General features: G+C 49.1%; 10 protein-coding genes across 10 annotated transcripts; 6 read left to right on the top strand and 4 right to left on the bottom strand.

Annotated features, from left to right (window-relative positions):
- Nucleotides 1–94: 94 nt before the first annotated feature.
- N7529_010776 (uncharacterized protein) lies at nt 95–1,238 on the top strand (the record flags this gene model as incomplete). The annotated part of the gene is made up of 3 exons (XM_057246303.1): nt 95–134; nt 252–594; nt 644–1,238. The coding sequence occupies 3 exons, from the start codon at nt 95–97 to the stop codon at nt 1,236–1,238; spliced, it is 978 nt and encodes a 325-aa protein (XP_057091652.1).
- Nucleotides 1,239–1,640: 402 nt separating this feature from the next.
- N7529_010777 (FluG family protein) lies at nt 1,641–2,984 on the top strand (the record flags this gene model as incomplete). Its single annotated transcript, XM_057246304.1, has 1 exon — nt 1,641–2,984. One exon carries the CDS (start codon nt 1,641–1,643, stop codon nt 2,982–2,984), a length of 1,344 nt encoding a protein of 447 aa, XP_057091653.1.
- Nucleotides 2,985–5,398: 2,414 nt separating this feature from the next.
- Nucleotides 5,399–7,392, top strand: N7529_010778 (glycoside hydrolase family 18 protein; the record flags this gene model as incomplete). The annotated part of the gene is made up of 5 exons (XM_057246305.1): nt 5,399–5,507; nt 5,561–5,623; nt 5,677–5,690; nt 5,744–5,871; nt 5,919–7,392. 5 exons carry the CDS (start codon nt 5,399–5,401, stop codon nt 7,390–7,392), a joined length of 1,788 nt encoding a protein of 595 aa, XP_057091654.1.
- A 606-nt stretch (nt 7,393–7,998) lies between these two features.
- On the bottom strand, nt 7,999–8,440 carry N7529_010779 (CVNH domain-containing protein; the record flags this gene model as incomplete). The annotated part of the gene is made up of 2 exons (XM_057246306.1): nt 7,999–8,186; nt 8,254–8,440. 2 exons carry the CDS (start codon nt 8,438–8,440, stop codon nt 7,999–8,001), a joined length of 375 nt encoding a protein of 124 aa, XP_057091655.1.
- Nucleotides 8,441–9,498: 1,058 nt separating this feature from the next.
- Nucleotides 9,499–11,771, bottom strand: N7529_010780 (MCM DNA helicase complex subunit MCM5; the record flags this gene model as incomplete). The annotated part of the gene is made up of 3 exons (XM_057246307.1): nt 9,499–11,397; nt 11,454–11,580; nt 11,635–11,771. 3 exons carry the CDS (start codon nt 11,769–11,771, stop codon nt 9,499–9,501), a joined length of 2,163 nt encoding a protein of 720 aa, XP_057091656.1.
- Nucleotides 11,772–12,251: 480 nt separating this feature from the next.
- On the top strand, nt 12,252–15,615 carry N7529_010781 (vacuolar protein sorting-associated protein 54; the record flags this gene model as incomplete). The annotated part of the gene is made up of 3 exons (XM_057246308.1): nt 12,252–12,468; nt 12,527–15,386; nt 15,435–15,615. The coding sequence occupies 3 exons, from the start codon at nt 12,252–12,254 to the stop codon at nt 15,613–15,615; spliced, it is 3,258 nt and encodes a 1,085-aa protein (XP_057091657.1).
- A 373-nt stretch (nt 15,616–15,988) lies between these two features.
- Nucleotides 15,989–16,317, bottom strand: N7529_010782 (uncharacterized protein; the record flags this gene model as incomplete). The annotated part of the gene is made up of 2 exons (XM_057246309.1): nt 15,989–16,171; nt 16,225–16,317. The coding sequence occupies 2 exons, from the start codon at nt 16,315–16,317 to the stop codon at nt 15,989–15,991; spliced, it is 276 nt and encodes a 91-aa protein (XP_057091658.1).
- Nucleotides 16,318–16,872: 555 nt separating this feature from the next.
- N7529_010783 (uncharacterized protein) lies at nt 16,873–18,738 on the bottom strand (the record flags this gene model as incomplete). Its single annotated transcript, XM_057246310.1, has 1 exon — nt 16,873–18,738. The coding sequence occupies one exon, from the start codon at nt 18,736–18,738 to the stop codon at nt 16,873–16,875; it is 1,866 nt and encodes a 621-aa protein (XP_057091659.1).
- A 1,533-nt stretch (nt 18,739–20,271) lies between these two features.
- On the top strand, nt 20,272–22,617 carry N7529_010784 (Glycogen synthase; the record flags this gene model as incomplete). The annotated part of the gene is made up of 4 exons (XM_057246311.1): nt 20,272–20,727; nt 20,801–22,163; nt 22,224–22,419; nt 22,485–22,617. 4 exons carry the CDS (start codon nt 20,272–20,274, stop codon nt 22,615–22,617), a joined length of 2,148 nt encoding a protein of 715 aa, XP_057091660.1.
- Nucleotides 22,618–23,535: 918 nt separating this feature from the next.
- N7529_010785 (NMT1/THI5 family protein) lies at nt 23,536–24,755 on the top strand (the record flags this gene model as incomplete). Its single annotated transcript, XM_057246312.1, has 4 exons — nt 23,536–23,570; nt 23,650–23,821; nt 23,871–24,020; nt 24,072–24,755. The coding sequence occupies 4 exons, from the start codon at nt 23,536–23,538 to the stop codon at nt 24,753–24,755; spliced, it is 1,041 nt and encodes a 346-aa protein (XP_057091661.1).
- Nucleotides 24,756–24,781: the final 26 nt, after the last annotated feature.

Raw genomic sequence — 24,781 nt, forward strand, 5'->3', positions numbered from 1 at the left:
AGGGGCATGCCCCGCGGGGAGTGAAACGTGGAATGCTACCTCTCCGCAGTATCTTAAATCTACAGTCTCTGTTAAATCTTCCAAACACAACAACATGGCCGACGTACCTACGATTCGTATTGGCTATGTGCCTGGTAAGTCAACTTTTCTGCGCTTCCATGTCAAGCAAAGCAGTACCATGTCGAACTTCTCGCAGAGCATCTTGAAAAACAGGTGAACTCCAGAGCTAACAATAATCTCTCCTTGACTAGAGCACTACCTGACCCCCCTCCACCTCGCACTCCGATCTCCAGTCTTATCTTCCCTCCCATTCAAGATCGCGCTGACCCCATTCCCATCCGGAACGGGACATATGATCACATCGCTACGCGGCAATGAGATCGATATCGCCATCGGCTTGACCGAGGGCTGGGTCGCTGGCTTAGCAGGCAAACAACAATCAAGCCAGAGCTCCGGAGACGGCGGATACAAGGTTGTCGGACATTGGGTGGACAACCCATTGCGATGGGCGATTGTCACAGGCCGCAATCGCGCGGAAGTGAACGGAGTATCCGACTTGAAGGATGGAAGAGTTGGAGTCAGCCGGCTAGGAAGGTAAGGATTGCGATTGAAAATTGAGGAACGGTTGCTAAACGCAATACAGTGGCTCCCATATCATGTCTTTCGTTCTTGCACAGCAGCAAGGCTGGAGAGCCGACTCTTTGAGCACTGTTCCTCTCGGACCCTTTGGGCCCCTTCGAGATGGAGTCTCCGGTGTCGATGAATCAAAGCCCAACGAGACAAACCCGACAGCTGAATTCTTCATGTGGGAGGAATTCACCACAAAGCCTTATTTCCACGCTACTGCTGAGAAGCCCAACCCGCCACTCAAGAAGATTGGCGAGATCTTCACTCCCTGGCCTTCGTGGATGGTGGTTGCTTCTACAAGGCTTTTCCCGGATCCTGAAAATGACCAGCGACTGAAGAGTCTCTTTGAAGCCTTTGACCAAGGTATCAAGGAATTCGAGGCTGATACGGCGCAAGTTGTCAAACTTCTGGGAACAGGCGAGCTGGGCTGTACTTATATCGAGGAAGATGCAAAGGAGTGGCTCAAGGATGTTAAGTTCACTAACAGCACCCGTGGCGTTGATAATAAGGTAATTGAGGGTGTTGTTGATGTGCTTAAGGTTGCTGGTGTTATTGATTCTACTATGAGCAACGATGAGGCTGTTCAGCGGGTTATTGGGATTAAGAGGTAGAATTTGGCTGAAATGATATATACATCAAAGTTGAAAGCATCAATATTGGCTTGAAAAGGCATGCCATATCAAAGTAGTTTATTTTCCAATATAGTGGCGCTGTAATATCAACAAAAAAAAGCAACTTCATATATTGCATGAGAAAAAGATACTCTCCGACTTCCTATTGGATCTTTAGTGTTTTGATTGCGTTTTGGGGCTATCGATTTTACCCATTATTTGATCGCACCTAATGCAGCTAAGTCATATGAGCAACAGATTCGCTTACTGTTATTCGCTTGACTAGCGACTAGTTCCATGTCTCATAGGATGCACGCCTGAGCCTGGTTCCCCCTCTTCATCCTCCTTGTTATGGTCATTGACGTTCTATCCCCAACAGGTTCAACAAAAGGTTCAACAGCGATGGAGCAATCAACTGCATGGGCGAATTTTCTGGAGGAGAATGACAAGGTGGAGTATGTATGGCTACAGTTCTTGTCCTACACCTCCGACACACTCGTTCGAATCATCCCCCGAGCCAAGTTCACCGCCATGCTCAAGGATGGAGAAAACCTCTCTATGCCCCGCTGCATCCTCCATCTCCTGCCGGGAGATCGTCTCACTGAGGGAGGTAATCCTGCTGGCAAGCTGCTTCTCTGCCCAGATATTAGCTCTGCCTATTGTCAAGCTGGGTCGAATGGTACTCGCGCAGTGATCAACGTGTGCTGTGTACAAGATGACGGAACTTCTGTTGCCGAATGCCCGCGATCGAATCTCCTTGGACTACACACGATGCTCCAAGAAAAGATGGAGTCTAGCCTTCTTGTTGGATTCGAAGTAGAGGTCATGTTCCTGAAACCCAGACAGGAAGGCGACATCACAGTCGACTACGAGCCCATCAACACCCAGCATTCATTCTCTAGCATGACTCCCGAGGATCGCACCTACATGCATCTTATCGAAGCCGTCGTTCGAGCCTTATCCACAGTGGGCATTGACCTAGAGCAGTTCCATGCAGAGGCAGGGCCCGGCCAGTGGGAGTTCGTACTGCCACCCGCAGAACCTGTGCGGGCGATCGACCTCCTGCTACGAGCCCGCGAGACCATCATGCACGTTGCCCAAACATTCGAATTACGCGCTACAGTATATACGCAGCCATTTCCGCAGAAAGCCTGCAATGGAGCCCACGTGCATATATCCCTCAACCCGAAGGACAAAAACAAAGTTGAGAAGATAGACCAAAAGGCAGCGTCGTTCTTCGCCGGCATCATGCGCCATTTACCTGCTATTTCAGCATTCACACTACCTACCGACATTAGTTACGCACGTGTGGCATCAGGAATCTGGAGCGGAGGCGAATATGTCGCATGGGGCTGGGAAAACAAAGAAGTCCCAATCCGACGGATTGCGAAGAACCGATTTGAAATAAAAATGGTGGACGGGCTATCGAATCCGTATTTGGTTTTAGGCGCCATTCTCAGTGCAGGGATTATCGGGATCCGACAAAAAATGCTACTCACCGCGGGCCCTTGTTCAAACGCCCCCGCTCAGTTGTCGGTTCAGGAGCGAGAGGTTCTGGGGGTCAAGGATCGACTGCCTGCTACGCTTGATGCGAGTATTGCTGCTCTAGATGCTGATACTCACTTGCAAGTTATACTAGGAGTTAGCATTGTTTCATTATATATCTCTATCAAGAGGGGCGAGGCGGAGTTTCTTCGTGCGATGGATGATGATCAGCGCAGGCTTTGGTTGATTGCGAGGTACTAGGCCACGTAATAGTGGGATTCGTGCATAGGACTACTATATTGTACTACGATAAGTGGTCAGAGTGCTTTGCCAACTCACACTTCTATAGCCCTTGCATATGAGCCTCAAATGTAAGCCAATCAAGATTCTACGCTGCAGGCTACCTAGAGATATGTTTCATAGGGCAAATATCTCAGTAGGTCAATCCCCCGCCCCGCTTTACTTTGGTAAGAGCAGCTCCTTGGAGATGAAAAAATCCTGATGGCGCAGATTCCGAGGTAATTACGAGAAAATTGGTGTAAATAAACAGCCGCAGTGTCTTGAAAATAAACAATCAAAAAACGAAGAGCCTTCAGTAGGTCCCAACCTCGCAAAATGCTATGACCGATTATTTTTGATCAACGAAAATCCAACCGAAACGAATGGGGACGTTTTGGCGCAGGAGTATAGAACCAACGGTATCGGCCACCGCACTTGGTTGCTGAGATACTATGACCTGACTTTGATACATCCTGTTCCCGTCACTGCAAGTCACCTCACCATAACAGTATCATACATACAGCTATGGCTACAGACACACATCAATTCATGGGTATTTTTAGTGTCGAGAGCATCTTTTGGGACTAATTTTCTGAGTCAGTTTGATTCAATCTAGATTTAACAGTCCCAAGGTTGTTCCAAAGGGCCAAACTACCCAGTTTAACAAGATGTGGCCCATCACTCCCGACAAGTCGTTTCTACTATTATCACAATATATATATAGTACGTGAGTATTGCAATCAATGTAAACGTTCAATGAATAAGAAACTGCCAAAATCTGCCCAAGGCTTCTTAGGGCCAACAGATCAAATCACCCTTTACCTAGGTACCCGGTGGCCAACATGGATTGTACAATATGCAAAACAGTAAACATGTATCATCTTGAGACAAGAACTTAACCCCCTTAAATGCTTCATGAAAGCTAATCGAAGCCGTTATCCCACAATTCCCCGTCGGCCCCGGGCAACCCCACACGGCAGACGCCGAACATTGATCTCCCAATTATTGACCGGGAATCTGTCGGATTCGATTGCCAACTTATATTTGTATCCACTGAAAACATGTTAATGAGATCTCCGGGTTAATATCCCGGAAGGCAGGGGTCACTTGGAAACGACCTGCATTCCCGCACACGCGACCCCTTGCACCTGACAACCATTACTAAAATGTAGGTATGTTTATATCCCTGCATAACCTTCGCTGGCAAAACTGTCTATCTTATTGAGTTTGGTGTGGCTGCTGCAAATGCCAGGTATGTTCTTTATATGAGATTAGGAGACGCGATGTCTTGCCATTTTGGGACAAGTTAACACCATGTCGAACATTCGACCATATTGTCAATGCGTTTTCACTCTGTGTGCTACAGTGTCGGAGTCAATCAACTCTTAGATCTCTAGGTCTAATATCAATTCCCTTGTAACATGAAAAGAAATGAAAATGTAGACGTTGTTGCGCCGTGTCTTCTTGTTGGATTGCGCCGTCAATCAACTTCAATGGGTCAATAGCCAATTTTAAGTGTGTGATACGAGCGAAGGTATATATGAATGGTAAATCGAGGTATTTTCTGGGTATTTTGTGCAAGATTTTTGTATTAAGCTATATGTATGGTGGCCATAGTTGATAATATATATTTGCAGACTTTGTGGGTTTCTCCTAATTCGACCACACTAGGTAGGTATGTTTTTCTCAACCCAATGATTGACAATTATTGATACTCCAGAGTCATGTACACAGATGCAGTATTTCTCTTAATGGAAAGTAATCCAGTTTAGCGTATACGTGATGTCGTAGGGTATACAGTATATTGGTGGACGAGCAGCCACCTAACAAGAAGGCAAGGGATATAGGATTCTAGTCATCGACAGATTGGATATCATTATTCTATCAGAACATGTCCAAATATACAGTGTGCTTGGTCTAGAACTCCAAGTGACAGCCCAAACCTGCTGGATACTGGATGCATTCTCGGATCTGCTCCGGGTCCCCTGACAACAACAGTGGAATGCAGACCAGGGCGCACACAACACTCTACGACCCAATCAAACCACTGGGTTCACCGAAAGATTTACAAATTCGATTAGCTCAGGGTGTATGAATGAACCTAAGCTTGGTATCTGGCACAATTAGCGTGGAAAGGGTGGGTCATATCATGCGCTTAGAGCCCCAAGTGATGCATCTGAATGGTGGAACCTTGGAACGCGGCCATTGTTTGGTGAAAATAATAAGTAAATAACTCAGCTTATGCTATTTAATGTTCCAAATGCTCGATCTAAGTTAAAACTCGGTGTTCTTACCCGTCTTCGTTTCCGGCCCTATACTTCATATAATTCTTGATACTAAATTATACTCTAATATCTAATTACCACGAGGGCGGTGATTGAATTGCATTTTCCACAATGCTTCACTCTCAGGGTCTTGTTTCTTGGTCTTTCCTGCTAGCTGCCTTAGGGGGAGCACAGGCGAAACTCGACCTAAATTCATCCAAGAATTTGGTGGTTTACTGGGGTAGGTGATCATTTACCCGGCAAGGAGTTTCATACTTACATATGGATGTGAAGGCCAGAATTCTTTCAATGGAAAAGGTGACAAGTTGCAGCAACCGCTGTCACACTATTGTGATGGTAAGTGAAGCCGTAAGAACTCTGCTGAATGAGACTGACAAGATATCTCTTAGACAAGGACATTGATGTAGGCACTTGCCGACGAAAGGGCCTCGATTTAATGTGCTAACAGTTACACAGGTTATTCCAATGGCCTTCAATATGATGGTCAACGGCCCAGGAGGTGCACCAGAGGTTGACTTCTCTGTTAGCAGCAAGGACTGTGATGTGTTTCCAGGCACGCAGTTGAAGAATTGCCCCGACATTGGGTAAGTATCTTGCAGGTTCATCCAACTACAGCACTGACATCCTCCAGAAACGACATTAAGACGTGTCAGCAGAAGGGCAAGACAATTCTTCTTTCCATTGGAGGTGCCACCTACAGCGAGGGTGGTTTCAAAAGCGAGGCCGATGCTAAAGACGGCGCAAATCTCATGTGGGAGACATTTGGCCCAAAACAAGAAGGCTCTAAAGCACTCCGTCCCTTTGGTGACGCCGCGCTGGATGGATTCGACTTTGACTTCGAGGCTAACGTTCAAAACATGGCTCCATTCGCCAATGAACTGCGCTCCCTGATGGACGCTGATAAGAGCAAGCAGAGGTTCTACTTGACTGCAGCACCTCAGTGTCCCTATCCCGATCAAGCAGACAAGGAGATTCTCAATGGTCCTGTCTATATTGATGCTATTTGGGTGCAGTTCTACAATAATTTTTGTGGTGTCAACAACTTCAACACCGATATGTCAAGCAATAAGTACAACTTCGAAGAATGGGACAACTGGGCTAAGACAGTCTCAAAGAACAAAAATGTCAAGGTCATGATCGGTGTACCAGCCGGCACCACTGCAGCTAGCACTGGATATATTCCTTCCTCCAAGTTGGACAGCGTTATTGAATACTCGAAGAAGTTCGAAAGCTTTGGTGGAATTATGATGTGGGATGCCACCCAGGCGTACGGCAACGATGGTTTCATTAGAGACGTGCGGAAAAGCCTGGGAGGCGCTGATGATTCCGGTTCGTCGTCCGACCCGGCGTCAACATCGGCGCCCCCTCCTCCTCCGTCCACGTCCACTGACCCTACGAAGACATCGTCATCTTCCAGTGTACCCGATTCCTCACCCTCCTCTTCCTCCTCCTCATCTGCTACTGCTTCGCCCAAGGCACCTGAGACTAGTTCCACTCCCGAATCGAATCCTACCACCGAAGCCAAACCCACCACTGAGGCCAAACCCACCACTGAGGCCAAACCTACCACTGAGGCCAAACCTACCACTGAGGCCAAACCTACCACTGAGGCCAAACCTACCACTGAGGCCAAACCTACCACTGAGGCCAAACCTACCACTGAGGCCAAACCCACCACTGAAGACAAACCCACCACTGAGGCCAAACCCACCACTGAAGACAAACCCACCACTGAGGCCAAACCCACCACTGAGGCCAAACCCACTACTGAAGTCAAACCTACCGCGGTGCCTACCACCGCTACCACCCAGCCAAGCACTACTCAGGCTCCTCCAACTACCTTCTCTACATCTCCTCCAGCCCCCGCGCCTACTGATGCACCGCCAAATGACACCTCGGACGACGACGACTCGCAGGAGGAGGCCGCACCGCCCCCAAGCAACGATTCCAGCGATGACGACGATGACAGTTCTTCGCTCAACTCGATTCTTGGAAACGATCTCATGGGTCTTCTGGGTGGTCTCCGCAAGGCTAATGGTGTTGCTGGTGGCGTCACTCAAGGCCTGACCAAGGGCCTTCGGCGCCCTCAGCGCAGCCGCGTCTAAACAGCCGACCTTTTGGACTTGGATAGATTCAGATCGACCTTGACTTTGATCTGTCCTGATGCAGTTTGCGTCTTGACTTTTGGCCCGCACATGACGGGAATGGTTGAGCGAGAAAGGGATGTTAACATGAATTTCACGTTGTATCCGAGATGTCGCCCACCGTTTTCTTTTATCCTCTGCTTTCATTCTTTTTCTCTCATACCCTCCGACTTTACTTATTTTGACATCTCTCGACATCTCTACCCTTTTCTTATATGATACCCCTAATTTCTAATATTCGATTTGAATTTCCACTATGCACTCAGCTCAGTCGACCTAATGAATCGATATGACGATCGAATTTAATACATGTAGGAATGTGTTGCTGCTCTGTCAGCCTCGAGCAGAGTCCCATACACTATTGAAACTGCTAATCACATGGCCAAATCCAGCCAGACTACTGATAGTCAGCTACGCATTCATGGGCCGTTTATTTTCGAGCATTGCTAGTAGGTATAGGAGAAGGCAATCCATAGCTGTATTTCATGCCAATATCTAACTATTCCAAAAGCAAAGTGGTAATAACAGCGAGAACTCTTCTTATCATTCAAATCGAAGCACGTTCGCTTACTCGTGGAAGACAAGATGTCCGTTGTTGTTTCCGATGCGCTCCGCCAGATTGATATCAGCACGGTGTTCCTCCCCCTCAACATCTTTCAGAGATGCCCGAAGGATGGGTTCCCCCTCTCCCTCCAGTTCAAAGCTGATATTATCTGCACTCTCCTTGAAGCCGCCGCCTCCCCATAGAAACTCGCCTAGGGTCGTGAGTTAGAGACACTGTCACCGCAAAATAACAGAAAACCAAGTGATGGGGTTATATACCGTTGTTGTTGCCGATTACATCATTGAGATTCAGCGTGGAATCATGCTCGTCGCCTTCTTCGTTGCGCAGGGTAGCCTTGAGGATGTGGTCATCCTCAAGCTCAATGTTGGTGGCAGATTGGTGGAAGCTCATAATGTCAATTTGTGAGAGAAGGATGCAAAGAAGAGAGTGCAGACAGTTTATCATGAAACTCTTGGGTGATGAATTCAGCCGGGGAACAAAGCCTCTTTATATACCCCATCCAGAAGAACAATCCACCCCGAAACACGATCTAGCCGCGTACCAGGAATCACGCAGCAGCCCCGGTTCTTGTCCAACACTTGGCTCAGGCTCATTTGCTAGGATGATGCCATTGCAGCGGGGCAATCGTTGGGTTTACAGGCATTAGCAGAGCGGGGATACTCTATACAAGGGGAGATCTTCCAAGACAAAAGATTCATATTGGGTTAGTTTGTCCACGCTGTACAATTGTGGAGAGAATCAGAGACACAACGCCCACAACGCTTCATTGAGTGAATTAGATGCCATGTGACTATCCGAAGGTGACAGCTTGCCCAGATCCCTGGCGCTAAAGAGCGCAGGGTGCAGCGCGATATGATATCCAATTATCGTGGCGCATGGCAGCATCTCTTGCAGTCCTCAGCCACAGGATCGTGAATGGCATCTCCTGATGTTGCACCGAGAATGCATGCCAAGCACGCGACACTCCCTGGCAGCCCTATGGAACAGCCACACAATATGGGCCACACAAGACAAATTGGTGTCAAACCGATGGCTGTAAAACGCTGGTGCCTAGTCGGAAAATCGCAGTTGACTGGGGCTAAGCCAGCGCCAAGTCTGGTCAGGGATGCAGCCTCATGTTGTCAGTGCTTGGCAGTCGGGATTGAGAATGAGGAGTTATTGACAGCCAGTGGCGTTTGGGGATAATAATGTGGCTGGACAAGGCTAGCCTTATGACCTGGGGGTTTATAGAGGGGTACTATATGCAGTCTAGCAGAAAGTGGATAGTGAAGTGGGTAATTTTCAAGGCAGAAACAAAAAACTGAGACCCAGAGATGAATTAAGAAAATATGCAATTGTTGGTAGATAATGTACCCTCAAAACCTGATGTCAAACACGCCCAACACCATTACAAACTCCCATGCCTTTAAGACTAGTAGATGCACAGAATCGACAAACCATCACCCATAGCACGCATCACCGTGTATCAGGAGAAACACGTTAGAATCATAATAAGTCGCAAATCAAACTCCGTTCCGGTAGATTTGGGATCCACCGGAGCGGATCTGAATTGTGTCACGTCGCTGCAAGACTACCAGTGCTCTGTTCAGCGCCTGTTCGGTGTATCCCTTGCTGTCCACAAAGTCACGGCGCAGGGTTGCCAAACTTGTACTCCAACCAATAGGCAGGCGGCGCTTGAGCTCATCTTCAATCTTGCTAGCCGATTCCATGAGATCTTTGCTACCTTGACCTTCACCCTGGGTAATTGCGTCCATAGTGGATGCGAGGAACAGACGGATGGCTTCGTCCACGTGGGCTTCAGTGGCAATAGGGGAGAGAGACAGCTTGGCGAGAGACTCGGAAATACGGACGATAGCCTCTAATTGACGCACAGTGATGGGGATGGATGATCTGGTGTTGGACTCCATCTCAGCGCGGTGCACTTGCTTTCGGATGGAAACGAAGTGAGAAGAGAGCTTCTCTGCAGCCTCAGGAGAGAGGCGGGGCGCACATCGACTGCGACAGTAGCTGATGTAGCGCTTCATCTGCTCCACAGGGATCTCCGCCTCAACCTGCTCTTCAACACCGCGACCACCCATGTGCACGCCCATGACGTGACGGGCAATCTTCTCGTCACGACCACGTTCATGCTCATCACGGACGATGAAGATCATATCGAAACGAGAAAGAATAGTGGTCTGGAAATCAATGTTCTCGCCAGGTGTCTTGAGGTCATCGTAGCGACCGAAGATAGGATTGGCCGCAGCCAGGACGGACGTCCTCGAGTTGAGAATGGTTGTGATACCGGCTTTGGCAATAGAGATAGTTTGCTGTTCCATGGCTTCGTGGATGGCCACTCGGTCCTCATCACGCATCTTGTCAAACTCATCAATACAAACAACACCACCATCAGCCAACACCATGGCACCGCCCTCAAGGTAGAATTCGCGTGTAGTATGATCCCGCTGCACGGAGGCAGTCAAACCGGCGGCTGAGGAACCCTTTCCTGATGTGTAGATGGCGATAGGAGCGGCCTTTTCGACGAACTTCAGGAGCTGAGACTTCGCAGTACCGGGGTCACCCAGCATGAGTACGTTGATATCACCACGAAGCTTCATTCCATCGGGGAGAATCTTCTTTGAGCCTCCCATAAGCAGACACACAATGGCCTTCTTCATATCGACGTTTCCATAAATAGAGGGGGCAATGCTTCGAGCGAGCGCATCGTACAAGTCGGGACGCCGGCTGAGCTCCAAGAATTCCTGTTCCTCCTCCTCAGAGAAGACTCCACTGCCCTTTGCCGTTTGATCGATGTCGGAGGTGATGCCGACCGCGCGAAGATATGGGTTACGAATAGCAACTGCAGCCTCCTTCTTACCACCCTTTTGTTGATAAATAGAGAAGATACCCATGACGGTGCAACGGGAGCCTGGGACAACACGATTGGCAAGGTAGCGATCCGCAGAGATGAGGACGTGTCGAGGCAGCTCACCCACTGGAACCTGGTCAGGGGCTTCTTGAAGCTTGAGAACTTGTTGGTCGACGAATTGACATTTTTCGTGGTGAACGACATAAGGATCCAGAGGACAGTCATCACCGGGCTCATGGTTACCAGGTTGCTTGGGTCGGCCGCAGCGCCGTGGCAGGGACAGGCCAGCGAAACCACCATCGACATGAATGTTGTCACTATAATCACAGCCCTTACAACGAATGTGAACCACGGTAGACTTGGAAGATATGGTAGAAGCACCGATAACGATTCCTGGGATTCGGACGAGGTGGGAGATATTAGTGGCATTGAGATCACGAATAGAGATGTGCGATGCTGAGGAGTGGAGGAGAAGCTGGTGAGAGGGGAGTGCGACATCCCGCTGGCCAGGGTACACAATTCTTGCAGTACATTGCTTCAGGGCTAACTCGAACTAGTTCGTGTAAGTCAAAGGCACCAAACTACGGGAGGTTGAATACTTGTACTTACAAGAGGGATGATTTCGCCGGGTTCGGTTGTAAGTTTGTGGGCCAACTCCTCGTTGTAAGAAATCAGATGGGCGATGTCAATATCGCAGTAGTATTGTTTAACGAGGGCATTCTGCCGTAATTGATCACTGTTGCATCGAATATTAGAATTTGTCGCATCCTCATAAATGTGGGATACGTACCGGTAGACAAATGCATTATCCAACTGGAATTCCAGCACAAACTGTCGAAGATTGTTTTGGATTGTGGTTTTAGATTCTTCAGCACCATTTGTACTGGGTGCAAGGACGCTCAATGTATAGGGGGTGCGTCTATCCATTGTGTAGGGTAGATTTGACGGATTTTGGGGGGGGGTGGATGATTTGGCGGAAGGGAGGCTTCAAGAACTTTTGGTCAGTGTGGCACCAACGCGACGCGTCGCAGATTCACGCTTTCGCGCGTTAAGTGGTTTCTGACTCATCTTATGCCTTAGGCAAAAGTGTCAAGGCCTAAGGTGTCGTATCTGTGCCTTAGGCCCACAATCTCAGTCAGCGGAAACCGGGGCCGATGGTTGGCGCATTGACCGATTGGAGCATCCAGCTTGATGGAAACAAAGCCACATCGCAAGTATTCAGCCCCAAGGAACGAACTCGGACCGAAATCGCGAGTCGCAGAGCTGGCAGGATCAGAAGTGCGATCTTTTCCTGCGTCTCGCAGTGCTCTACAGCCCGGAATTTACCCACTGTCATGATCAGATAACACGGAACATCTCTACGATCGACCCTCCCCCGGTGGCCGTCCGATCCGGCTCGTGACAGCTATGTCGACAAACAGCCCACGAAAGTCAATTGATAGCATGGCGTCTGGGATCTCGTCGCCTTCAATCTCTTATTCCACGGGTCAGCTGGAATCTCCCCGCGTGCCCCCTCAACGGTTCCCCCTGAGGAGGGGATCAACTGCGAGCTCGATAGTGAGCATCGGAGGTGTTTTGGACTCTGCTCATCATCAGGGCTCGATTGCAGAGTCTGGACAAAATGGTTTGTGGCATTATGCCTCCCAATTGCTCGATGGATAACCTACTAAAGCCTACTTTAGCCATTTCGACACTCCTCCAGCCACCTATAATTCGCACCGGTCTGACGGCCCACAGTGCCACATCCTCCACAGGCTTCAAACCTCCATCCTCTCGTGACATACCGCCGGTGACTCTAACAAATATTAAACATGTTGATGCGAAGGTCTTCCAGCCATATCTCTCACAGGTGGGAACTCTATACGATGTATTTCAACAGCCAAAGGAAGGAATGGGGGAGGACCCCACCCAACAGGCACAGGCGGCCAAATCCCCAAAGCCGGATGCTGATCGCGATTCATTATTGCCTTGGTCCCCCGAGCGAAGGCCTTCGACCATGTCAACCAACTCGAGATCATCTTCGCCCTTTGATACTCGAGGTCGACGCCCGTCCACTGGTCGTGGGCGGGCCCCTGCAGTTACCCCTCTATCTACGATACCCCCTGTCTACTTCGAGGAAGACTTTCATTTGGAAAATCCCCGCACGTTCGATGTGATATCAGAGAAGTCAGATGTGGTTCGGCCGCCCCGGCCACCAACCAAAGACGACAAACAAGCCAATGGCTTGCTCCCGGAGCCGGTGCAGACTGGAAGGAAAGCACTGGCAACAAATGCTATCCTACAAGAAAAGCTGTCGTGGTATATGGATACTGTGGAAATACACCTGATCTCGTCCATTTCCACTGCATCCAAATCATTTTTCACTGCGCTAGGGTCACTCCGCGAACTTCATGCAGAAGCGGCTGACTCTGTCAACCGGATACAAGTTTTGCGGAAGGATTTGCAGAAGATAGACAAAGAAATGGCTCTGGGCGGACTCAAGGTTGTCAACCTAAGACGGCGAAGGGAGAATGTCCGAATGCTGGCAGCTGCTGTAGCTCAGCTCCGCGACGTGGTCGAATCCGTGTCCCGATGCGAGGAATTGGTAGAACAAGGCGACATTGAAGAAGCTGCTGAAGGACTTGAAGAGGTGGAGAAGTTGATGGCAGGCGATAAGGTCTCTGACCGTGCCGCTGCGGATGACGAAGAAGGCTCCCCAAGGCGCATAATCGACCTGCGAGGCATCAAGGCATTAGAAGGAGCATCCGATGATCTTGATCAACTTCGCCAGCGTATTGGCATGGGTTATGAGACCCGTTTCTTGAATGACTTACTGGGTGACTTGCGACAGCATGTGCAAAATGTGCCGTCTGATGCTACGCTGCAGCGCTGGGGAATTTCTTTTCAACGGCAGCGGGGTGGCCGACCGGTTTCAGTATCACCTGCTTATATGAGTTTCAACAGCGAGCTGCGATCACAGTTAGACATCCAACTCAATGGCCTCGCGCGTGCTCGCTATACCATGCCAGCGGCGACTTCTTTCAAGACCGCTGTTTTACGAGAAATGAAGGGGCTTATTCGCAAACACTTGCCTAGCTCTAGTGATGACGACAATGAATCTATGGTGTCACTGTCAACGCATGCTGGACATCAGCTAAGCCAACAAGAAAAATCATCGATTCTGGCTCGCAACCTCCGCGCTCTCGATCCTGAGGATGCCTATGCGATGTTGATAAACGTTTACACGGGCATTAGTGAGTCACTCAGACGACTGAGTGTCCAGGTCAAGATTTTGTTGGATATTGCTAGCGGTCTGGGTAACTCCCCAGCTTCTGGTGTTAGGTCACCACCTCGAAGTCCCAACCCGCAAAGCCTGGATCAGGCCCTGAAATCCCCACAGAGCGGCCCAACGGCCTCGGACATGGCCCAGGATGAGATCCTCCAAGTTTTAGACATGTCAAGTCTACTGGGTCAAGCTGTTGATATTGCTCAGTCTCAAATAACGAAGGTGTTGAAAGTTCGATCTGAACAAACTGCCCAGCTTCCAAAAGAACAGTTTCTCAATTACTTCACTCTCAACCGACTGTTCGCGGATGAATGCGAGGCCATCTCAGGACGTGGCGGCACAGCACTTAAGACCATTGTCGGCAGTCATATCCGCGATTTCATCACCCGTTTTGGTGATGCTCAGCGCCATCAGATCGTCAAAGTTATGGATGCAGACCGATGGGATGCGTGCGACTTTGGTGATGCTGAAAATACAATCTTGACTAGGATTTTGGATGCAAGTACTAAAGATATTGACGCTTGGTTGGATGCTTCCAAAATCTGGAACCACACTGCTGGAAAGGACCAAGCGCACTCCGATGATGCTGATGCGGCTGCCAATGGAACCGACAAAACCAAGGTGCGCAGTGCCATTGTCGATGAACAAAAGTACATTCTACCAGATTCTGCCATGGCGATGATGCGCAGCATCGAGGAGTTTGAATTCCTCATGTCGAATATCCCCAGCATGATCCAGGATATTGCGCCGCATCTACTAGATATCCTCAAACTCTTCAACTCTCGTTCATCCCAGTTGATTCTCGGTGCTGGCGCTACACGCAGTGCAGGCCTTAAGAACATTACAACGAAGCATCTTGCCCTATCGTCACAGGCACTGAGTTTTGTCATTGCTCTTGTGCCATATGTACGGGAATTCGTCCGCCGCTCGGGTCAAGCAAACCCCCTGATGGCCGAGTTCGACAAGGTCAAACGCCTGTGCCAGGAGCACCAGAGTGGTATTCACGAGAAGTTGGTGGATATTATGAGCTCGCGCTCTTCTCTGGGCGTCAACGCAATGAAAAAGATCGAGTGGGATGCCAAGGGTTCTTCTCCCACCGTTAGCCCCTTCATGGAGACATTAGCCAAAGAAACAGGCACTTTACATCGAGTGCTGAGCAAGCATCTCCCCGACATGACCGTCAGCATGATCATGGATCCTGTGTTCAAAAACTATGCCGATCAATGGAAAAAAGCCTTCCAAGAGGCGGACGTGCAGACAGAGGCTGGAAAAAAGAGGTTCGTCTACCATCACCATTTCACTCACCCATACTAACATGGCAACAGAATGCTAGCCGATGTCGAACACTTCCGAACTAAGCTCAGCAAGATCGAAGGCGCCAACGTCGTGAGCGATCAGCTCCTCGAAGTCGTGCAGGCCAAGGTCATTATGGACGAAGCTGAAAAGCCCGAGCCTGCGAGCGAGAAGCAAGAACCAGACGAGGGGTCTGATTCCACCAAGTCTTGAGTACCCCTTCTTGTCTTCTATTTTTACCCTATACATATAATTTCCTTTCCGCGCGTTTCTGCAAGCGCGTTCATATCGCTGTACACTTGTCATTTGCTGCTACCACATAGCTGTCCTGCATTTATAGATAGCCCGGCGTTAGTGGGTATGAATAAGATGTCGTTCCGCCTGCATGTGAATTAATACCTAGAATGGGGTTACATTTTTCAGCATGAAGATTTTGTATCAAGTTACTAGACCTTTTTACTATGTTCTACATTTGCAAGAAATGAATTGAGGAAGTGATATATCGTATCTCATTCAAGTAAATGCAATGGTCGTCAAACCAACCCGATCACAAAACTCCAGGTATATTTATACAAAAATAAAGAACTTATTGACCAGGCTGAGCACCGAGGCCCTTCTTGTCACCAAGAGTCTTGGGGTCATGACCACCCTTTCCAGAGCCAGGAGTGTTTTCGTAGCCGCCGCTGGGCTGGCTGGGGAAGACGTCACGGCCGGAGCCGGTCTCTTCGGGCATGGGGGCAGCCTTGTGGGCGCGGCTGAGGTCGCCGGACTGTGTCTTGTTAGTTTATATTGGATACATTTGAGCATCAATTGGAAACATACGTCGTTACCAACACCGTGAGCCTTGGTGGGACCGTTCTCAATTGGGTTGTCGCTCTGGGGGACACCGTTGTCGTATTCTGCGCCGCGAACCATTGTGATTGTAGTTGGGAGGGAGAGAGGGAGGAGTTTGTAGATTGTGCTTTAAAGATTGTAGATTGTAGATTGAATTGTTAAGAATTAAATATCAGCGCAATTGACCTTATACTTATACTTGGTCGTGGTAGATGCCGTGACAGCATGATGAAATCATAGTGGAGAGAATGACTTCATGCACTTCGCAAAATTACGATCTATGTATTAACTGCCTTGGAAATGGGCTGGACCCGGGCTTTCTGAATGCAATGGAATGTGCCAGTCAAAAAGAATTTATTAATTGTTTGATCTGTGCACTCCTGTGTGCTTTTTTCGGTCAGGATATATGGAAGTGTTGGGTAACTAATTCATATTCTGTTTCAGTGGTAGCAAAACTTGGAAATCGGAAATCTCAACCACACGTCTAACCAACTCGACAAAATCTTTCAATTGCAGACAATAACAAGCACATAGGAAATAGGAAATAAGAAAGGTTTCTCTTTTAACAAATTAGCGCTTATCTCAACTCCCAAACATGCTTTAATCAATCTACGATTCCAAGGTTATCGTTTGCGATTATCTTCTGCAATTCCGTGCCACCTTGCCTGTATAAAGACACAATCTCAATTCAGGCGAGACCCTGCTAAAAGAGTTTTCTCCGTCGTGGAAAGCGATGTCCGCGAGTTTAAAATCGTCGAGCGAGCTATTGGCCCTAGAAGCACCAGGAATATATTCCAAGCTTTCCCCTTCGTCCCGCGTTGATATTTGCAGGCTCAGTAATGCGGGCGTAGAGACCATGCCCGCCCATGTATTTCTACAGTGTGTGCAGCGTGGCCCGGCCCTCAGAGGGCTTGGGAGGTCATTTGGGTTGAAGGATTGCTCTGTGGGGACTGGGCCTTGTTCGCCAGGTTGATGGCGATCTTGGGTTGGGTGGCTATTGAGTGCTTTTCTTCTCTCGCGAATGTCCCGGCATGAAGAGCAGAGGATCTTTTGTTGCGTTTGTGGTGCATTGGTTCGCGAAAGAGCTGATACTGATGCTGAGACGTGCACTGTCATGGGCTGGTGTGTCACTTGGTTCTCCCAGAGTCCTAGCAGGGAAGATAGCGGTATTGGTGGTAGCTCACCATAAAGCAACTTGTTGCGGAGATTGTATGGCTTTGCTGGCTCACCGAAAGCTTCGGTCAGGGGCAGCGGGGCATCCTGCCTTGTGCCAAGGATGGCATTGTTCTTTTTGCGAATGGTGAGTGGAAGGGGTGCTAGGTGTTCAGTTCCAGCTGCCATGCGATACAACAAGGCATTACGCTTTCCGTATGTGAGCTCAATGATTCCGTCGCCGGATTGTGGATGTTTGCCTTTTGCGATGATTGTTTCCTCTGTGATGACTTGGTCCTTTGCGATAGTTTCACGTGAAACAACAAGTTCTGCCATTGGATCAGTGGGGATAGTGCTGGAACACGAGCACAAATCATCGTCTTTCAGAATGGACGAATTAGAATTCCGAAGATCAGACGTGATGAGGCAGCACAGTGGTGGATCAGGACGATCTATGAAATACAGGTCTGGGACCTGAGGAACAACATCATCACTGCACGGGCAACTCACCCAATTGACTTTTGTCGTTGAGCTCTCGTCTGAATATTCAGATCCATTACACTCAGTGCTTGATTGGGAGCCTGCACTCACACACAGCGCCGAAACGCCAGCTTTCCCAATGTCCGAGCTAGAGTTCGATTCTGAGTATTCGAAATCCTCATCACTCCATTTTTGGGTGAGAGAGACCGGGCTCGTGATTCTAATGATGGGATGCTCACGAGAGACCTCATCATTGGTCTCAGAATTGATAGTTGACCATTCGGATCCTCCACTTTCACTGCTCGAATTCGTAAGTAGTTCAAGGTTCGACAATCCAAGAACAGACGCAGACTGAGAGCCCGAGCTCTCGAAAACCCTGTCACTGTCACTACTAGAATCAGTACCGGAAGGCAAGTCGGGGTTCATGACTCTGAGCACAGACTCATCAACTGAAACACGCCATTCACCCCGCGGATCATCACAATAAGATCGACCGGGCTTAGTGACCACAGCGAGGGTAACGGTTCTAGACGAACCTATCTTGTCTATGAACATGTCATATGTACATCTCCACAATGAATTGCGGGCTGGACCAATATCCATGACGGATAAGTTGTAGAGCAAAGATGAGCCCAATGAGCCCAGTTTGGCTGGTTGAGTGTCATTGCGAAGTCTGTAGTAAGCGTCTGGGTAGCGAGCCGATAGGGCTCGGTGAACAATTTGTTCCAGCTCCCTCTGGGGAAGACGTTGTCTGAGTTTCCTTTCTATCTGATTGATGATCTTAGTGATGATTCTGGTGACTTTGGCGGAGAGTCTTGTCCAGCGATCATTTAGTTTCTTGTTCCGGGTAAGTTGGGTTTGCGGATACATTAACCGATTCCTACACCTCCGAAGCTTTCGCTTGCAGATTCGTAATCTCCGAAGCATTGCATCTGCGACAGGGTTTGGACTGAGATGGATGGAAGAGATGATGAAGATCGGAAGGCTGCAAAAGTGTGCATTTTTTTTCATTTCTCACTACCTCCTCGGCTCTTTTAATACTGCATAGATCCCGGCCCTTGGGGGTTGGTCGATGGGAGATTCCATGATGCATGCTCAATGCCTTTCAACTTTTTAGTGACTTCTATGTTGTCCAATATCCCCTTTCAGGTGTTGTCTCATCCACCACGGGAACGAACAGAGACATCGAAAATGGAAGAATTACCCGTTTCAATTGTTATATACTTGCAATGGGTGTAATTGCCAGATAAAATCTGACCAAGCGAGTTCGCATGTGCATCCATATGTGTGTGTGCATAGGTATCTTTTCTTTGGTCAGACATTAGGTGGCGAGTACCGATCAAACTGCATGTACATACAGTTGTATTGTAGACAATATACAATGTAGAGTATATGCAAATCAATAAAAAACCAATGAGAACCATTAGAGAGCTACCCCGCGGGATCAACGACGGCCTGAGCTAATGAATAAGTATTGTCTATACCTAATTGAGTACTAGGTATAATCACGATCAACTATTCGATCCCAGCTGTGGAGAATGTCAGCCTATGACGTCATGGCTTTCCCCAGATTCAGTAATTGGTTGACATATACTCCGTACACTCCTGTATATTGTATGTACAATATAATATGTACGCAGTATATAGCAGTATCAAGTAGGTACATGATTTGAAATAATAATGAAAAAAGGATCTGCAGAAGTGAACTAAATGTCAAACAAGTGAAAAGGTAACTAAGGTAACTAACATAACTAACACATGTAGGCTAAAAAAAAAACTAGGGATCCGAGAGCGTCAAATGGGAATAATCGGCCCGATCGCTCAGAGTTACATCCCGTCAGGTACCGTTGTACTTTAGAGCTATTACTTCCTTACTTATTAATAGTCAACTACTTAACTATAACTAAACTAATTTCTTAAGTAGTTGAATATACTTGTTTCGAAGATAACAATTTAAGAAATCTCTTCATTCCTCTCCTCTTTTTTTTTTCCACTTTTTTTTTCAAATTTTCATCGGGTGACCATTTCCTTGGAAGTTGTCCCAGATCTCCCCGTTAATTACGGAGTACACCTTAGCCTCTAAGGTGAAAAAAAAAATTAAGGTAACACTTGTGTCCAGTCCAACAAAAAACTTACACCGGGACAAGGAACGGGATAGCTGCATTCTCTAGCTCTATTTCCCCTTCTTCTAAACATCACTTATACGAGAATTGAATCTCTTCTAGACTCGGATTCGGCAACTTTGACTTCAAATCCCCAGAAACCCCAACCCCCAAGCGGCCCACTTCTCCCCGCACAGACCGAGTCGGAAGCTCTCTTGGATTTCGCCCCCCCCCCTCTCTCCCATTTCACTTTCCTTCACAAGTTTGGTTTTGAGCTTTTCAAACTGAGAGTTTCAGAATCATGGAAGAGAACGGTGAACCTATCAAGCGGGATGTCCGCAACCACATGCTCTTCGAGGTGGCCACCGAGGTGGCCAACCGTGTCGGTGGTATCTACTCTGTCCTGAAGTCCAAAGCTCCCGTCACCACAGCAGAGTATGGTGAAAGGTACACTTTGATCGGCCCCCTGAACAAGGCTTCGGCCGCCGTCGAGGTCGAGGAACTGACCCCGACCAATCCCGCCATGCGGGATACCATCCAGTCTATGAAGGAGCGCGGCATTGAGATGATCTACGGTCGCTGGCTCATTGAGGGTGCTCCTCGCGTACTCCTGATCAACACTGGGACCGGTTACAAGTGGCTGGATGAGTGGAAGGGTGATCTGTGGACCAATTCTGCTATTCCCTCCCCCGCTGCCGATAACGAGACCAATGAGGCCATCGTTTTTGGATACTTGGTCGCCTGGTTCTTGGGAGAGGTATGTGACAGCCCTGCCAGGGAGCTAAAAAAAAGCATTGGACCCGAAAAACTGACAATTCCTCGCTGTGTAGTATATTGCCCATGACCGTCGCCGGGCGGTCATTGCCCATTTCCATGAATGGTTGGCCGGTGTAGCTCTGCCCTTGACCAAGAAGCGACACATGGACCTCACAACTGTCTTCACTACTCACGCAACATTGCTGGGCCGTTATCTCTGTGCTGGCTCGGTTGATTTCTATAACAACCTCCAGTACTTCGATGTGGATGCGGAGGCCGGAAAGCGAGGAATCTACCACCGCTACTGCATTGAGCGCGCTGCTACCCATGCCTGCGATGTCTTCACGACAGTTTCCCACATCACTGCGTTTGAGAGCGAGCATCTGCTCAAGCGTAAGCCCGATGGTGTCCTGCCTAACGGTCTGAACGTGAAGAAGTTCTCTGCCATGCACGAGTTCCAGAACCTGCACTCCCAGGCCAAGGAGAAGATCAACGATTTCGTCCGTGGTCACTTCTACGGTCACAATGACTTTGACCTGGATAACACTCTCTACCTCTTCACTGCCGGCCGATACGAATTCCGCAACAAGGGTGTCGATATGTTCATTGAATCGCTGGCCCGTCTCAACCACCGACTGAAGGCAGCCGGGTCGACCATGACCGTGGTGGCTTTCATTATTATGCCCGCGCAGACCTCTTCGCTGACCGTAGAGTCGCTGAAGGGCCAAGCCGTCGTCAAGTCCCTCCGCGACACCATCGAGAACATCGAGAAGGGCATCGGCAAGCGCATGTATGAGCGCTGCCTTTCCTGGAAGGAAGGCGACAACATGCCCGACGAGAAGGATCTCATCACCAGCCAAGACCGCGTGATGCTCCGCCGTCGTCTCTTCGGCATGAAGCGCCACGGTCTCCCCCCAATTGTCACCCACAACATGCACAATGATCATGAGGATCCCATCCTGAACCAGATCCGCCGCGTGCAGCTGTTCAACCACTCATCTGACCGAGTCAAGGTCGTCTTCCATCCCGAGTTCCTCAACTCTGCCAATCCAGTCCTGCCCCTCGACTACGATGACTTCGTCCGCGGAACCCACTTGGGTGTCTTCCCATCCTATTACGAGCCCTGGGGATACACCCCGGCAGAATGTACGGTGATGGGAGTTCCCAGCATCACGACCAACCTCTCCGGATTCGGCTGCTACATGGAAGAATTGATTGAGAACTCCTCCGACTACGGAATCTACATCGTCGACCGTCGCTCCAAGGGCGTGGACGACTCGGTCAACCAACTGACCGATTACATGTTCAACTTCACAGAGAAGAGTCGTCGACAGCGCATCAACCAGCGTAACCGCACAGAACGACTGAGCGATCTTCTGGACTGGAAGCGAATGGGATTGGAATACGTCAAGGCGCGCCAGCTGGCGTTGAGGAGAGGTGGGTTTTTTTCTTTTTCGCCTTTTGAGTTTCTGTAGCGCACGGACTAACATTTCCTAGCTTACCCATCCTCCTTCGAAGGCCAAGAAGATTACTTCGATATCATTGGAGGAACGGAACAGAAGATCTCCCGCCCGCTTTCTGTTCCCGGTTCCCCTCGGGATCGAACCGGAATGATGACCCCCGGCGACTTTGCCTCCCTGCAGGAGGGTCATGAGGGGTTAAGCACGGAGGATTATATTGCCTGGAAGTTGCCGTCAGTATTTCCCTTCTTCTTATACTATCTATGCGTATGCAAAGAGTATACTAATCCCCCCACAGTGAAGAGGAAGAGCCCGAAGAACACTTCCCGCTCACACTGCGAACTCGCAAGGAAGCCCGGGCTGCCTCAGAGTTGGATAGCATATCCATCAATGGCAGCCGTAACCAGAGTCGTAGCCAGAGCCCGAAATAGGAGGATCCCTTGGCGTTGTCATAACCGAGGGTAATTCGATTCTCTGTTTGACGTCATGTGTAATTGTTTAATTATTTGTTTGTTCTTTTTGTTGGTTTTGCAGTGCATTTGAAGCCTTTCTAATTTGGATGGAATTGAATTGAAATTGTATCCAGCCTACAGTGAAATTAGTTGATTGGAGCTACAACGTACCTACTACCTACCGTAGCAACCGGAGCTACGATGTCCGGTTGAGCTCGGAGCTAGATCGGAGCTTACAATATAGAGTTACCCAAACTATCCACAACGTCGTCCTGCAAGCAATCATAGGCGCCGGTGATTATCGTGTCTCGGTGAACTTGCGAGGCAATTATTGAATCATGATCATCTCGGCGGGGTACTTCTGTCCTATTTCTACCCCTCACTCTCCCCTCCTCGTTCTTTCTTTTTCTCTTCATACGTTCTACGTTCTTACTTACTCATACAATTATACGGTACGACTCTCTATGGAGTGCACGTCCGGTACCCCGCGGGGTAACCCATCGCTAGGATGAAGAGATGGATCAAGGTATTTGCTCTTAGTATAATAGTCGTTGCCGCCGCATGACAGGTGTTCAGACCGGTCAGAGAGCGATCTCGCAAGGGATAGGTCTCTGGCTGGCTGATCTGAGATTATACTGTCAAAACTTGATCTAGACAATACTAGCGAAAGGACATGCGTGACTCTGATTATTCCCCTGTTTGTGTTTTGTGTCAGGCTGATCTGTCTGTTGCTGGTGTTTGATACAGTGTACATTGTAGCTATGTACATATGTCGATACCTGTCGACATGTGCTTGTACATGTACATGTTTTCACAAGCACCAGGAACAGATTGGAAGCCAGATACTTGCTTTGGTCATACTGACTCCATGAAGCTTTACCAGCTTGAATTTCCATCATGTCTACCGACAAGATTACTTTCCTGACCAACTGGTATGGCTGACACTTACAGTTCGAGCGATTTAGTGCTTCGCTCTGCACAGATATAGATCAATTGGCTAAGTATCTCCAGGCACGCCACCCCGTACCACGCCCCCCTCTACCTCGCTCAGAGCAGAGGATACTTCAAGGATGAAGGTCTGAAGGTTGCTCTGCTGGAGCCCAACGACCCCTCCGACGTGACCGAGATTATCGGCAGCGGCAAGGTCGATATGGGCTTCAAGGCTATGATCCACACCTTGGCGGTTCGTTCTCCATAGTCCCCGAGACAAGAACATTACTGATACCTTTTAGGCCAAGGCTCGCGACTTCCCCGTGACCTCCATCGGCTCCCTGCTCGATGAGCCTTTCACCGGTGTCGTGTACCTCAAGTCTAGCGGTATCACCGAGGACTTCCGCTCGCTGAAGGGCAAGAAGATTGGATACGTTGGCGAGTTCGGAAAGGTAGCTTTACGCCCAATCAAATCCAACATAACACAATGCTAACCAGCCCAGATTCAAATCGACGAACTCACGAAGTACTACGGCATGACCACAGACGACTACACCGCCGTCCGCTGCGGCATGAACGTCACCAAGGCGATCATCCAAGGCGACATCGATGCGGGCATCGGTCTGGAGAACGTGCAGATGGTCGAGCTGGAAGAGTGGCTCGCAGAGCAAAACCGTCCACGCAGCGACGTGCAAATGCTACGGATCGACCAGCTCGCCGAGCTGGGCTGCTGCTGCTTCTGCTCGATCCTGTACATTGCGAACGACGCGTTCATCGCCGCAAACCCAGACAAGATCAAGGCTTTCATGCGGGCCGTCAAGCGCGGCACGGACGCCGTGCTGTCCGACCCAGAGACCGCATACAAGGAGTACATTGACGTGAAGCCTATTATGGCGACTGCTGTCAACCGCAAGATCTTCGAGCGGTCGTTTGCGTACTTCTCGCGCGACTTGAAGAATGTCCAGCGCGACTGGACTAAGGTTACCAATTACGGAAAGCGCTTGGGGATCCTCGATGAGCAGTTCGTGCCGAACTACACGAACCAGTATCTCTCCTGGGGACTGGATGCTGATTCGGAGGATCCTACTGGTGACCAGAAGCGTATGGCGGCGCTCCAGAAGGAGGTTGCTGCTACTGGTGGGTACAAGCGTCTTGAAGTCGGCGCTGAGGTCAAGGCTTCTGCTTAGATTGGAATATCTATGCTGGCTTCACT

The sequence above is a fragment of the Penicillium soppii genome, assembly GCF_028829465.1.
Source record: "Penicillium soppii strain IBT 18220 chromosome Unknown utg000010l, whole genome shotgun sequence".
NCBI classification, from domain to species: Eukaryota; Fungi; Ascomycota; class Eurotiomycetes; order Eurotiales; family Aspergillaceae; genus Penicillium; species Penicillium soppii.